We start from the raw sequence: 14,797 nt of genomic DNA, 5'->3' as shown, positions 1-14,797 counted from the left end.
AGCGGCTGATGCACTCGGGATGTAGGTGAAATCCAGCTCCCGGTGGCTTTGGTGTCAGCACTACTGGAAGACACCGAGGGGTCAGGATTTTACAACTCATTTTTAAAACCTCACTTGACAAACAGTGTCTGCTCCTGTGCCCATCGAAGCCAACACAAAGGCTCCCATTGATTTAATAAGGTAGATCAGATTAACCAACCCACTGGTTAGGCTTTGTACACACAAGGCCATTGTGCCTCCAATTATACTAATGCAAGGCCTAGATAAATCCACCCATTACTCAAATCAGTGTTAAAAAGGGCAGAAATCACTCTCCATTTCCACAGTTTTATACATCCTGGGACAAATCTGCTTGTTTGAGATATTGCTATTTAATTCTGGAAGAACAAAGAGGTGGTGTGCAATTGGTGACTTCTGAGATGCCCTCTCTCTAATCCCCAAAGGAAAGGAGATGTAAAGAGCAGGAAAGCCATTTGGCAATAAGTAATTTGTGGCCAACTGGTATCATCAAATAAACAGTAAATATACACATATACACTACCAATGCATTTACGGCTAAGAGGCTACACTCCTGCACACAATGCTACGCAGGTTTAACTGGTAACTCACTGAAAGCAAGGCTGTAATGAAGACTTGCTAATTACGGCATTACCAGAGCCAGGCCTTGCAGGTCAGCCTGGTAGACTTCACTGCTGTGCCAAAGGGTGCCAGGGTGCAGCACGCGGACGATTACCTGTAAATGGGATCCATAAAGAAGGGAGTCGGTCGGGCGTGCTGCAAAGAGGCCTCCGACGTTTTCCTCTGCTCGAGGTCACCTCCTTTCTTCTCACCAAAGACGTGGTTTTTCCGGGGCTCTGCCTGTTTTGTGCTGCTGGCTCGACTTCTACTGCCCATGCTCAGATCTAGAGGCTGGTCCTGGCTTGCCGCAGACGGAGCTGCTGGCTTTGAGGGTATGGGAGTAACGGGCTTCTCCTCCTTACGCTTAGTGGTGAGGTCAAAGGGAGACTCAGAGCTTCCCTTTGGGATCTTCTTGAGTTCACTGGGTGATTGGGGTTCCACTTTCAAGGGTAACGGTCTCAAGTCTCTATCAGGAAATGGATACATTGATTGAGAGAATGCTGGAAAAAATGGGAGGGGAAACATGGAAGGGTAAGGTAAGGCTCCAACTTTTTTGTCTTGCAGCCCCACAAGTCCTGTTGAACCAAAGTATTTTTCAGCAATAGAAGCAATAGCCTTTATAGAATCATTCACCGCTCCTGACACCGCAGTCTGCTCCTCTAAAGATGGTGAGAAAATGGAATGATTGCTGTGTTCTTTCTTATTATTTATTGAAGCCAAACTCTGCAGAGAGCTTACTTTGTCTTTGAACATTTTACCATTTTCTTTAAATTTCTCTTTCTCACTTTCAATGTCACTTTCCAGATCAGAGCCAGAGGTGGTTTCCAGGTCACTGCCACTGGGGGTACTGACATCGTCAAGGTCACTACTCTCTGACTGGTCACTGAGTTTCTCATGCGGCCTCTCTTCAGAGGACCTCTCTGGTTGAAGCTCCACTGGCTTATTTTCCCCTACAGATGGTTGCTTATTTAGTGCCTTCAAAATATCCTGGGTGGCTGGCAGTATCTGAGGGTTGGTCATGAGGGGACTTTGACTTTTGTTTGTCTGATCTGCGCTTGGTAGTCCTTTAACAGGAGAGCTAGTAGGTAGCAAAGGTGGCCTGTGGTACAAGCCTGAAGGAAACAGACCGGGGAAGCTAAAAGAAAATCCAGGAGCTGTTGGAAAGGTAAGACCAGCAGGATGCCTATTGGCTCCAAAATAGTCAGCAAGGCCCGGATTTGCATGATTCATATTAACCATGGACGTTTTATCCATAGCTGGGGTTCCAGGAAGTGAAATGCCTTGACCAAAAAATCCTCCTGCTGCAAAATGGTTCTTGCCCTCACAAAATCTCCTGTGTTTATTTAAGGAAGACGTAGTGCTGAACATTTGTCCACAGTCTTTGCACTTGATTTGGGTTCTGCAATCAGCATGCATGCGCTTATGACGACAAAGGTTTGAAAACTGAGTATAGGATTTATGGCAGACCTCACCTGTATGTAAACAACAACAACAACAAATCTCAGGCTTTATGGTAATTGCCCCCACCCTCAAAATTTTGCAAATAAAACCACTTTTTTTTTTTTTTTTTTTACCCTCCAAGTGTCTATCAGGAAGCCATAAGAAGTCTGGGTGCACAAAAGATATTGTACTATTCCAAAGCAAGGCATCCAAGCAGACAGATGTCTGAAGATAGCACCAAAAAACCCATCCAACAAACCAGAAAAGGTCTGAAGTGACTAAAAGATAACATTTTTGTTCCTCGTTTGCTCCTTGCATTGCAGTTTTGCACAGATGATACCATTACTTGGCATTGCGTGAGCACCCAGAGCCCTGCCAAGAGTTGTGGCTCAGTACTATGACACTGTACAGAGTCACGGTGCTCCTGAGTGAGCACATATGCCTCCAAATGATATCCATCAGTGTCACTATGCACACGTGTGAAGTTAGTCATAAACATTTGCTGGACCAGGCATGTGACAGAGGGATGTGCCTGTCAGAGCCTTCGGCCTGAGAGACCCATGGATATGACATAGGTGAAGGAGAAGACAATCAGATATTTCCAAGTGCATACTATTACCAACAAACATTATTTTCCATTTACAATTAATGACGTTAATCTCATGAAAGTCTAGAGTAATCATAGTCTGGTACTCTCACATACCCAAAGCATCTCTATACATGCAATGCATATGGTACCTTAGAAGCCATAACTGTGAATTGCACATCTTAACAACTTTACTCATCTTAATTTTGCATATTTGTCTCTCACACATGAAAAAAAATATACTCTATTTCAACAAATCTTCCTTTAAAATTGCAGCTGTATTTATTTGCATGTTCAATACTTGGAACAGCTCAATGGATTTCCTTTCAAACTCCTCTGGGATGAGAGCAACTTCAGCCTCAAAGCACGTGGAGAAAGCCCAAAGGCATGGATGGGGGGCCTGAGCTAAACCATAACACTCATTGTGCCACAGCACGGCTCCCAGACAGCAGTTTTGGTAGCAAGAGGCTGAAAGTGTCTCCATCACCAGCGCAAGGTGAGATACACACTACTACAGAGAGCAAACAGTGTAGCTGAACCAAATGGGATTCTTTTAGTTCTCTAGAGCAGCTTCATAGCACATTTATTTTCCTTCTTGCATTTAACTTAGGATACCATTTTTTTTCTGTCCTCTTTTCCCACCCTTTGGACCAGCAGGAACTGCAGGCAGGTCCCCAGGCTGTGCTCTTTCAATACATTAACATTTGTCAGCACCTCTGGACTAATTTGCTTCTACTGGTATCAGCTCTGGCTTTGTTTAAAAACAAGGCAACAACAGTAACAGTAAGCAGTGATTATCCCTCTGTAATAAATTCCCCCCCCCCCCCCCACCCTCTTTTTTTTTTTTTCCAGCCAGGAAAAAGCAAGTGGTTACTGTATTTTTATTTAATTTGCGTTATATCATAAGCTCTCATCTTTCACACATCAAAGCCACACAACAATACACATTGTGTATTCTGAGGCCTTTTTAACAATCATTTTCAAGATTTGAGACAGTCTGACATAATTTACAATGGCTCTATTTTAAGCCTGCAGAGGAAACTGAATTGAATGTATCCCATCCTGCACTGTTGGTTCCCATGAACTGCAATCACGTCCTCTGACTTCCACTCACACCGGGGCCTGCACTAACCTTCCTGCTCGTCCAAATCTCTGCCCTTGAGAAACTTGACCACTTGTTGTCATGTCTTAACTGTTTACCTCTTCAGCAGGCTGCTCCATATCTCAGCAACAATGCTCCTATTGTTTGAGGGCCTGATTCTGCCCATGCTGCACCCACCCCTTTTCCCTATTCACATCTCGTTGACAATTCATGGGGTAAAGTACGCAGAATTGGGCCCAAAGACAGGAAATTTGTAATGCAGTAATTCAGGAAGAATGTTTGTTGCCGTGTATCAGTCAGTGTTCCTGCTGGAAATCTTCATTCACAAGGAAAGAAACAGAAGGAAAACAAAACAACAACAATGGAGAGGAGAGGAGAGGAGAGGAGAGGAGAGGAGAGGAGAGGAGAGGAGAGGAGAGGAGAGGAGAGGAGAGGAGAGGAGAGGAGAGGAGAGGAGAGGAGAGGAGAGGAGAGGAGAGGAGAGATCTAGTCTTCCTAAAGTTCAGAATGTTCTCCCTTTAAGGAACATCGATATATTATCAACTTCCATTAAAACTTATTATCCTCCATTAAATGGCAAAGGTTTGGGGGGGGGGGGTTGGGGGTGAGTCACTGTGCTGCCTTGACTTCTACTGGGTATGAGGAGCTAGGACTGCCCAGGCAAGTCCCTGTTACAAGATCTACCTCTTTTTCACCACATGACTTTTATTTCCAAGTAAAGCTTTGCTCAAAATTTAGTAGATGGGGGGCGGTTATCAACTTTAATTGCTTCCACATATCAAAGCAACAGAAGCTGGGTTTGATTTCTCCTGTTACACCTTATTACATCCTTTATATCTTAGCACCGTACTTTTAAGCAACTAACTTGTAAGGGAAGCTTCCCTCCTTGCAACTTTTATTGGTGCGCAGACCCAAGTTTAACACAAAATCCCAGCCTGTCTCCCACATCGAAAAAATTCATCTCATGCTAAAGCGCACTCTGCACTGCAATTGTCTCTGGCCCCCAAATTAGCTAGCAGTTAAGTTTGCATATTTTCTGCTTATTAAAAAAAAATTACTGTAAGTACTATTTTGAGTGTGTTCGACCTATTATGGCATGTGGTTTCTATTTGGAGAGGCTGGACATTCTGCAAAAGCAGTGAGTAATTACCTTGGTGTTGGTGAGTTTTCACTCAAGCTTAGGCGGTGCACTGTAATAAGAGACAGTTGCCATAAACAGACTGGTAGAGTAAATCATGGTGTGTGGCCTCTTGGTGGAAAACAGATATCTCCTTGAGGTGACCCTACCTCCCTCCCATGGCTCAGCAAAGCCTACCGAACATGTGGTCTCCAAACCCTTTTGTTCTGTAATTACATGCCTATTATTCAGAGATTGCTCAGTGAGTTTTCATCTCTCATTCTGTTCATTTCAAGAATACTGGTTGCTGGTTTGATTTATCAGAGTAAATAGTAACATTAAAAAAAAAAAACCAAAACAATTAGGGATTATTTCATTTAAGATAGGCGCCATTTTTACACTTCTTTGTAGGGCATGGACTATAAGAGGACTAGCTGAAGATTTAATATCCATGGGCCAGAAGTTAATGTTGTCTAGTAGTTATAAAGTGTATTATTAGTAGTTATAAAATGTAATTATTTAACTTGTAGTCCTAGATTTAAGATTTTTTTTAGTGATGTTTCTTATTAGACTTCGTTTGTTACACATTTTCTTACTGAAGAAGCCCAAACAAAAGGATTATCTAACTCAATGGCAGATAGACAGACTTTCCACAAATGATTCTTTCAAGCCATGGGCTGAGGTTCGGAAAGACTCAAAGCACACGTCAAACCAGCACTATTGAACTCCTAAGCAGGTGTTTCACTGAGGAGCTAAAAACACCAGCTGTAGGTGCCCACTCCATTGAGCGGGACAATGCAGTGCGGGGTAGAACTCCAGCTTTGCTGTCCTCTGCTGCTATAACTCACCTGGGTGAGGTGCCACCTCTGTCAGACTTAGAGTGCATTACGAGTACAGAAAATACAGTCAGCTGGAAAAAAGTATCAAGACGACATTTTGGTAAATTCTTGTTGAGAGTAGCAAAAGTTGAAGTTTAGAAAACAAAGAGAGGAGGTCATAAAGAGCTTTCCGAGCCATAATGGCTGCCTGAGAAGACCATGGTGGAGATTAGCACTTGCCAGAACAATATTCTTAAAATATTTTCTGCATCTGCTTCCCTGGTGAAAGGAAGAGAAAGTAACTTGCAACACTACTGTGCACCCAGATTCCTCCATCTCACAGCAGAATCTGGCCAAGTAGCAAACACAACTCCTGGGAGGAGGACTCTGAGGACCTGATTTATAGCCCAGTGTAGTCAGACCCACATGGGAGGCAAGTTTTATTGCTGGAGCAGCTGTTGGCAAAGCTCTTATAGCTAAACCCAATACTTAACTTCAGGGCATGCAAAAGAGCTTCGAGGAGCAAGGCAAGCTCTTCTGGCTGAAATAGACTGGCTTTAAGGTTTTCTTTCCAATTCCCACCATGCTACCTGCTGTTGAGACTCAGTGGCCCAAAATTAATTTCTAAAGCAAAGCAGCCTTTCCGGTCCTGCTGGCTATGCCTAATGCCCAATGAATCTGGGTCCAGCACCGCATGAAGCATGGGAGCTGGTGCTGCTGCAAAGGAGCAAGAAAGAGAGCAGCCAGCTCAGCATGGTGCAAAGCACAGCTCCTTCTTGCCAAAACTCCCTCCCTGCTTGCTCTTTGCATCTATGCATGGAAAAATATCCCAGGGACAAAAGGTACATTTATACAGCATGCAGTGTCTGCCTGGAAAGGAAAACCATATGAAAATAATGCTTTGCATCAGACTGTGAATTACTCAGTTCTCATTTAGTAACTCACAGCCCCCATGAAACCAGTGGGAAACACCAAGGAAGCACAACAAAACCTCCTGCTTGCAGGTTACACTTTTTTTGACAAAAGAAAAACACTTAACCGAAGGCGCTTAGTGGAAGACTTACATATAAAGGGTTTGACACTGCTGTGGATGTGTTTATGCTGTTTGAGGCCTGAAGATGTGGCAAACGTTTTGCCACACTCTGGACAAGCGTGAGCACGAGCCCCAACATGCTGGGAACGAATGTGCCTCTGGAGGTTGCTGGGGTCCGTGAAAACCTGCTAGGAAATGAGTACTGATTAACCAAGAAACTTAACTGTGGAAGAAGCCACTTAGCACAAAACCCAGAGCTATCGGGAGCCTTATAAGACTAAAACCAGTGGCTGCTTGTTGTGCTGCAGCCTGGCCAAAGGGAATCAATGGGAGCTGTGCCAGCTGGATGGGGCCTCATTTTTACAGGGTCAGCCAAATATATGATGGAGTGGTTACAGAATCGCAAGGTTGGAAAGGACCTACAAGATCATCTAGTCCAACCATCCTCCCATTAGCCTTGCTACCACCAGCCACTAAACCGTATCTCGCAAATAAACCCCTTTGCAACCACCACAACAGATTCATTTGCCCCTGTGATTGGAAGTCATGCTTTTCAGGCCAGTGATTTCCTGCTTGGCATCCTCACAGAAAGTCAAAACATGGCTACCTGAATCATGGCTGCAACAGAAATACTTGGCTGAGGGCTTGGTAACAAGAAATTCCGCTCACAGTCCCAGCATCTAGGCCTTGGCTGCATCTTATGAGTATCAGGTCAACACAAAATCCCTGTTATTGCAGAAAATCTACTTAAAAATGACAAAGCCCTTATGCAAAAGGCCCAGGCTTTGAGAGTCTTGTGAAAACAAATGTAGACCACCACATCTCCTACCAATAACCTGAGTAGTGAGCCCAGTGCTGGGAGGTAATGCAGATGCTCTGGAGATGAGATGGTTGCACTCACTTAGCACAGCCAGAACCTAGCATTTTATTTTTCTTATTTTGCTTTGTATTGCAGCAGCATCTTTCTAAACCAAAAGGGGCAGAAAGCTAACATATACAAAGCGAAGGTTTAAATCCTCATGAAACAAGCACTGCAGGATCCCTACACCCTCACACAGCCCACCCCCAGCTGACCCCAGGCACTCAAAAACAGCCTACAAATTCACTGTACCTTGGCACAGTTCTCACACTCGTAGTGCTTGCCGCTGTCATGCGACATTTGGTGACGTATCAAGTTGGACTTCCAGTTGAAAGCTTTGGGGCACTGGTCGCACTTGTACTCCCGCTCCTCGCTGTGGGACAGCATGTGCTTCTCCAGGCTGCAGAAACAGGAATGAGCGGAACATCAGCGCAAGAAGAGGAGACAATAGAGCAGGTCACCTCCAAACCACAACAAAAAGAGGGGAAAAAAAAGCAAGCCCCAAAAGCCCAATCCTGACAGACCCAGGTCCTTTGAGCCCCAGGCACATCCCACTAGGAGGCAGAGCATCCCCTCCATCCCACAGTAACACTGTCTGATGTTTCACCAGGCCACTTGCAAATGCTTCAGAAGATTATGCTTCCATCACTCCCAAAGGAGATTATTTCATACACCTCTCAATATTTCACTCCAGTAATTCCTCCCTGCAGTCTGAATCATTTCTGCCTTATTGCTTTCACTCTAAACACACCCAGGAACCTACTGTCTGATGTGGTCTCACTCCTCTGATGGGAATCTATTTTTCTTGCAGCAGGAATAGATCAGAAATAACTCCACCAGTGGAACGCAGAAGGAGCTTAAGTGAACAGAGCAAAGCTTCTGAACACAGAACACTTAATGTTATGACTTAAAGTTTAATAACTTAAAGTTATGTTTGATGATTATGAAGTGTGTTCAGTTCTAGTTGTTTATTCATTCATTTCTTAGCAGTTGGTTCAGACTATTAGCAGCATACTCAATCCTCATCTAATTGCTGTTGTTCATCTTTGAATTCATTTTCACCTCTGAGTTTTCTGAATTCCTCTTTTAGAATTCATCAGCTGCAAACCTATGTTTAAATACGTTGGTCATATATCAAGCTACAGCTCACGCTACTGCTTGCAGAGAGATCAGTGTATAACATAAACGGGGATTCACAGAAAAGCCATTGGAAAAGGGTTTCTAGCCAGCACAGATTAGGTGCTTCCCTGTTGATGTTCCCAATGATCTCTGCTGAATCTGTAGACAAAACCTGAGGGGCTTACAGTTTGTCCTCTGTTGTATAGTCCAAATGGCAACTTACATCCTCAGCTACAAGTAACAGAAATTCTTTCATCCTGCTGATGCTCTTGAGTTCTACCCCTCTTAGGCTTTCTTCTTCAGGGAAAAATATTTCTTGCTTTGCCTCTGAGCACTTAGATAACAGCTGTATCTCCATCATGCCCTGGTAAACAAACCTGCCATAAGACCTAGAGAGGTCCCAGGCACCTGATGTGGATTCACCACCCACAAACCTCAATCTTCACACTCAGCTCTTTCTCAATTTAATTACACACACCCTCAAGCACAGCTCATTCGAGCCTTTTGTTTTATATAATCCCTATATAACATGCTTCTGTACTTTTTTTTTTTTTTTTTTGCTGTGAACTGTCTTTGTGGTGTATTAGCTTCTCAATAATTCAAGAGTTTGGAGAATGACTGCATTCTTTCTCATTTTTCACTCTTTTTCACAGTACTGCCCGTCTATTTATGATGACTCCTTCTTTGTTTTCTGCCCTTTCTCTTCAATATTTAATATTTTAAGCTAAATTTACATTTGCTCAATGATTCCCATATGTTTGATATTGTCCTCTGGTTCCCAGGCAGAAAAGAACTTCAACACCAAATAACTTACAGTGTGGAAAGATGTCACAGTCCCAGCCTATGCTGCACACAACACTGTTGCAGCCCTTCTGACTTCATCCACCAACCCGAATCAATCACTCAGACTGAAAATTAGACACGTAGAGCTGAATACAGCTCAACAGCAGCCAGTGAAGACAACACTGTACCTGCACAAACGTGAGGCCGACCTACAAGAGCAGTGTTTGGTACACTCTGCTTTCATTTTGTCGTCATTCACACTGTGAAACTGGAACGAGCAGGTTGTGTGACACTGCATCCTGATCTCATCTGATCTCATCCAGGATCTGCCTTTAAGATAGATCAGCACAACTGCTACATGTTGGCTGAGGTCAACCTTCCTGCATCCTCAAACTGAACATACCCAAACATGAATTTGTGAACAATGTACTACAGAAGCTCCTGAGCATTCCCAGTATCTTTCAGCAACTGGCAAAATTTGCTACACTGTGATACATTATAAGCAGCCAGAAAAGAACTACAGTGATGGGAATCATCTGCAGCATATAAAGCTGGACTTTTTGTTCATATTCCTACCTATACGTATTTTGGGGACGGAGGCATATAGGTCTGTCTGTTTAAACAGACGGGTATATATAAGAAAAAGATGAATCCCAGTGTTTCAAAACAGAAGAGTTTATATATGTGTGTATACGTAAATATATATGATAACATACAGTAATATCTAGAACGCAGTCTAACCAACCTGCCTCTGCCTAGCATGGCTTGTTTGCAAAGATAAAATCGGTATTACCAAATGAACACCACTCAGAGGTGTTCTAATTTATTTCTACCTAAAAATAAGGAGACCAGACCTCAATTCATTTGAGCTATAATCACTCCTCTGACTTCACTGCCACCAGCCCTACTCATGCCAACTAAACATGCCATTATCAAAGCATTCAGTTCTTAATTTAAGGCATCTATTAAGGACTTAATTTGTGATCTATCAGGACTCCATTGATTTCCATGCTCTAAAACCAATGAGCAGTGAAACTTATTTACCTTTACCATTGGTTTGTACACAAGATATCCAATTCTGCCCTGCCTGATGCCCTGTGATTTGACTGAAGCCATTAGAGAATTTGCCTTACTCAGTCACATTCTAAGCACTTAATCCTACCTTTGTAAGTCTGGGAAGACCTGATCACACTCTTTACACTCCTGGATTTCGTGCACATCCCGAAGGTCGTTCTCATTCTCAAGCTTTTTCTGGAAGTCCTCTTCCACCATGGAGAAGGCAGAGTGTGGTGTGCTGCAGGGGAACTTCTGGTGGTCCACCAGCTCAGCCTTGGACTCAAAGAGCTGGTCGCAGTCCTCGCAGCGATACTGGCGCTCCTCTGCAAGACAAAAGGGTTGGCATAAGGAGATTAACATCACTTTGGGGTCATTTTAAGTTACTCTCAGCAGATCCACAACTGTGTGGTTAAATAAAGTTATTCAGTGAAAAATATTAAAAACAATGACAACAGATGATGCTTTATGATACTCTATAATAATACTTCAATTCTGTAATATATAACTATGTAATGTTACCTGTTAACTGCCTGGGTGACACATCCAATGGGAATCCCTAACGTTGGCTTGGGACAAAAGTCAATGTGTTTCAAACTACTTTAAAGGGGATATGCATGTTCTAAGGTGGATATCTACAAGAGGCTGACAGTCTCTGACTTCCTGAATAAAGTAAACTTACACAAATGTCAGCAACCGAAATAGCCAAAAAGGTGTTTTTACAAGTCTCTTTATTTCCATTAGAGTTTCTCTTCCAGCATCCCAGGTGAGCCAGATATCTAATAACAGTCACAAGCCATTTCTTACTGAAAATGACTGTGGAAGACCACTTAAGTGCTTCTTTGGAGTGAATATTTCATTCTATTAATTACTAGCTCTTATCAAATAATAGATTAGCTAAAGAAAATCCCAAAACGAAGAGGTGAAGAAAAGCTGTTCACAGTGCACTGTAGGATTTTCTACTGATGGCCCACATGGGCAGCCACACGCCCTGTTTTGGGCACAAGTCAGGAACTGAAGATGAAGCACCTGTGTGTTGCTTAAATAATTAATGAGCACAAGGAGGAATGTTGGCTGTGTTCCCAAAAGAGACAGAAACATTAAGAACCTGAGATGTTCTCTTTTTAAAAGAACATTTTTTTTTGACAAACTGACCAATAAATAAATAAATCAACAAGACACAACCAATCCAAAACAGCTATAATTGGGGTCCGCTCATTTTAGTCTTGAAAGACCAGCACAGACTGGAGATAATGACATGGATTCCATTCCTCCTTCTGCAATACCCAAAACCAGATTAAGTTACACCTGCAGACCCCATTTCTGCTCTAGAGGTTTGCGTATATGAAGGCCAAAAAACACCAAGAGGTGCAGGAATGCAATGGTGAGAAAAAATCATCTTTGAAAAGCAGAGCTTAACAGACTGGCAGGTCTGCTAAGGGCAGGTGGTAGACAAATGCAATCATAGCCCAACTGTCCTCTTCAGCTGCTCATAAGCTATTCTGGAATTCAAAGGTGTTGCAGCAGAGGAGAAATCTCCCTAGCTTTTTGCTTAATTTCAATGACATTTCATATTAGATAAGAAGTGGCTAACCATGAATGTCCGGAGCCATTGTTTCATGTGAATAATCTTCACTCTTCATGAACAGTAATAGCTCCTCTCCTGGCTCAATGTCTGCCACTACTCTGTAGAATATCTGCAAAAGAGAAAGCGAGGGTGAATACCACGAAAGGCAAAGAGGCAGTGAGTGCTGCAGGACTGACATCACACACCCAACCCACCCCAACACAGGTGCTGCTAAGTGCTGGGGATGGGCAGCCTGGGCTGTGCAGCTGAGCTCTTTCAGCCCCAGAGCTGCTTCTTTCTGCCTTACCTGTGATAACGGGGAAGCTGCTTTCAACAGCCTCTGCTGTAAAGCAAACTGCATGATGACTGCAAACATCACCAGCAATTCACATACTTAATTATACCAAACCTACCAGCCAAGGTGCCAATAAAACATGTCCCTGAATGACCAACACAAAGAACATTGTTCCTGTTGGTTGCCATGAAGAAAATAACTAAATCACTTCTAAGGAAGTCCTGCTGATCAACATGTGGGCATCCAACCCCACCTGCTTCTATTACTTAGGTAGCCTAGAGAGTAACGAGGGAAGGGGCTTGTACAATGCAGCATGCTTCTCTACTCTTTAGTTTCAAATGGGAACCAAAGGAACAACTCATCCAGGACAAAGATATGCACAGATGCTTGTCAGCAGCCTCAGCCACAGGTGGCAACTGGTCTCCTCTTCAGGGACACCATGCCTGTCACTGGGAAGGAGTCCAGCAGAGGGGCAGGAGCCATGCACCCTTGGTACCACACATCCAGGGCAAGCTCATGCTATGCTGCCAGGCTCTGCCAAAAGGAAGCTGCAAAAAAATCCATTTGGCTGCTTTTTCCTCTCAGGAGAAAACACGAGGAACACTAAAAATCTCCAAGAAGCCACTCAAATAAATATTAGTAACTTCCTCAGGCCTTGTTAAACAAAACCACATGAAAGCTATGTTTCCTAGCCTAACAAAAGATGTATTTGCATTCTGTCTGTTTAGTGTATTTTTAAAGGTTTTACCCTCTAACTATTAACTCTAAAGACTCATTCTAGTGCCATGAGAGAAAGGCAAAAAGTCAACAGCTGTTTTGCCACAGGCCAGATGCAGGTATCCCTCTTGCACAGAGCATTATTCCCCTCACACAGCGTATCTCCCTTGCACAGCCTATTGCACAGCATACTCCCTCTGCACAGCATATTCCCCATGCACAGCACATCACCCAGCTCTACACAGCACAGAGCAGCTACCCAGGGCCTCCAGGAGGTGGCTGTACAGCCTAATGGTTATTGCTGCACAGGCAGCCCCTGCCTGTAGATATGTGCTAACTGCCTAAAACTAACTAAAGAAGACGCATTTCCTCTGATTTGTTTTCTTTTCTTTGCCTTGCCCCAAAAGCTGCTCTGGTAGATGCTAGCCCAGAGACTTCTAGAGTCACTGTATCCCACCACCCAGTGTCCCAAGTCAAGCACAACAAACTCACACTGCAGCCTCCTGCTTACAGGGAATATCACTCCAAAAAGACAAAAGCAGACATTCACAAGCAGCTTCCCCCCTTAAGGATGTTCCTCATCTTCCACATGGCCCTGCCCAGCTGTCAGAAGGGCTTGCTTGGGCTCTTTTTTTCCCTTGTCAGTCAGATAATCCTACACAAGCTGCATCCTGCAGCCCTCACTGACAGCAGCAGCACTGCTGGGGCACTGCAGGCTCATCCCAGTTCAGCTTCCTAAAAACCAGGAGCATGGTTCTGAGGTCAGCAGTGCTGTGCTTGCAGACTTGGAGCATCCCTCTTGCATTTATCTTGTTTTCCACTAATTTACATGGACACAAAACCACATCAGAGCATTTGGAATCCTTGAGCAAATATAATGCCAACAGTGTCTACCTCATGTTCTTTGGGGTCACACACAAGAGGACACAGGTGGTGCTCACACTCACGGTCCTGCAGCTTCTTGCTGATGCCAATGCTGCAGAGAACACATGCTTTGAGCAACACTTGTTTTTCTGAGGTCAGCAATGCAACCACACAAAGTCATTAACAGAAACCAGAGTGATTTTCCTCAGTATTTTTCTTCCAGTGCTCACACTGTCCCATCCAGTACACTCTGACCGATCTTTTCACCTCTGGTTGCAAAGTAAGGACACATGGACCAGCAGGCACACAAGGAGGGTCTTCTCTGTGCGGCACTGTGCTGCGCTGCATCTCATCTAGCTGTAAAGTCCTGGTGTGATGCAGCATCTTCCCTGCAGCCATAGGACAAATCACTCAGCAGGGTGCAAACTCCGGAGCCAGCTGTCCAGCCTGGCTGTGTTGGTACTCAAACATACCAAAATATCAGAGATGATGAAGCAACTGAGCAGAAATTGCCTGGCCAGCCTCTGTGGGGAGAGAGATGGAGGGGCACCCAGAAAAACTCCTTTGATGAGGATGAGTGATGTGTTTTATTTGGCACCTCAAAACTAAGGCCCACTAAAACAAGGTCCTAGTCTCAGATTTCTAGTTCTGGCATTCTGACATTCTTATTATTAAAAAAACAACTGTAACGATTACTAAAAATAGTAAAGCTCTGTGCATACAAAAAACCCACCTGCTCTAAGAGTTTATATATACAATTGCTTTCCACTGAAATGAAACATACTGAACATTAGAAAAAAAAAATGACCCTGCAGGTAAGTATAAC

General features: G+C 43.7%; 1 protein-coding gene across 5 annotated transcripts in view; it reads right to left on the bottom strand.

The window, feature by feature from the left end:
* Window positions 1-14,797, bottom strand: part of MECOM (MDS1 and EVI1 complex locus) — a 297,995-nt gene that overhangs the window by 20,324 nt on the left and 262,874 nt on the right. The window contains exons 1-6 of one of the 5 annotated variants that reach the window (XM_072344000.1): window positions 12,403-12,516; window positions 12,123-12,225; window positions 10,638-10,854; window positions 7,826-7,973; window positions 6,746-6,902; window positions 734-2,090 (exon numbers count right to left, since the gene is read on the bottom strand). In XM_072344000.1, the coding sequence (XP_072200101.1) occupies window positions 734-2,090; window positions 6,746-6,902; window positions 7,826-7,973; window positions 10,638-10,854; window positions 12,123-12,225; window positions 12,403-12,471 (2,051 nt within the window). In that variant the 5' untranslated portion in view covers window positions 12,472-12,516. Of the gene's footprint in view, window positions 1-733; window positions 2,091-6,745; window positions 6,903-7,825; window positions 7,974-10,637; window positions 10,855-11,050; window positions 11,156-12,122; window positions 12,226-12,310; window positions 12,353-12,402; window positions 12,517-14,797 lie in introns of those variants that run through there. The other 4 variants (XM_072344001.1, XM_072343999.1, XM_072344003.1 and 1 more) reach the window with 4 other exon arrangements.

The sequence above is a fragment of the Excalfactoria chinensis genome, chromosome 9, assembly GCF_039878825.1.
Source record: "Excalfactoria chinensis isolate bCotChi1 chromosome 9, bCotChi1.hap2, whole genome shotgun sequence".
Lineage (NCBI taxonomy): Eukaryota > Metazoa > Chordata > Aves > Galliformes > Phasianidae > Excalfactoria > Excalfactoria chinensis.
Note: the sequence above shows the minus strand (reverse complement) of the source record. Positions and strands in the feature narration are given on the sequence as shown.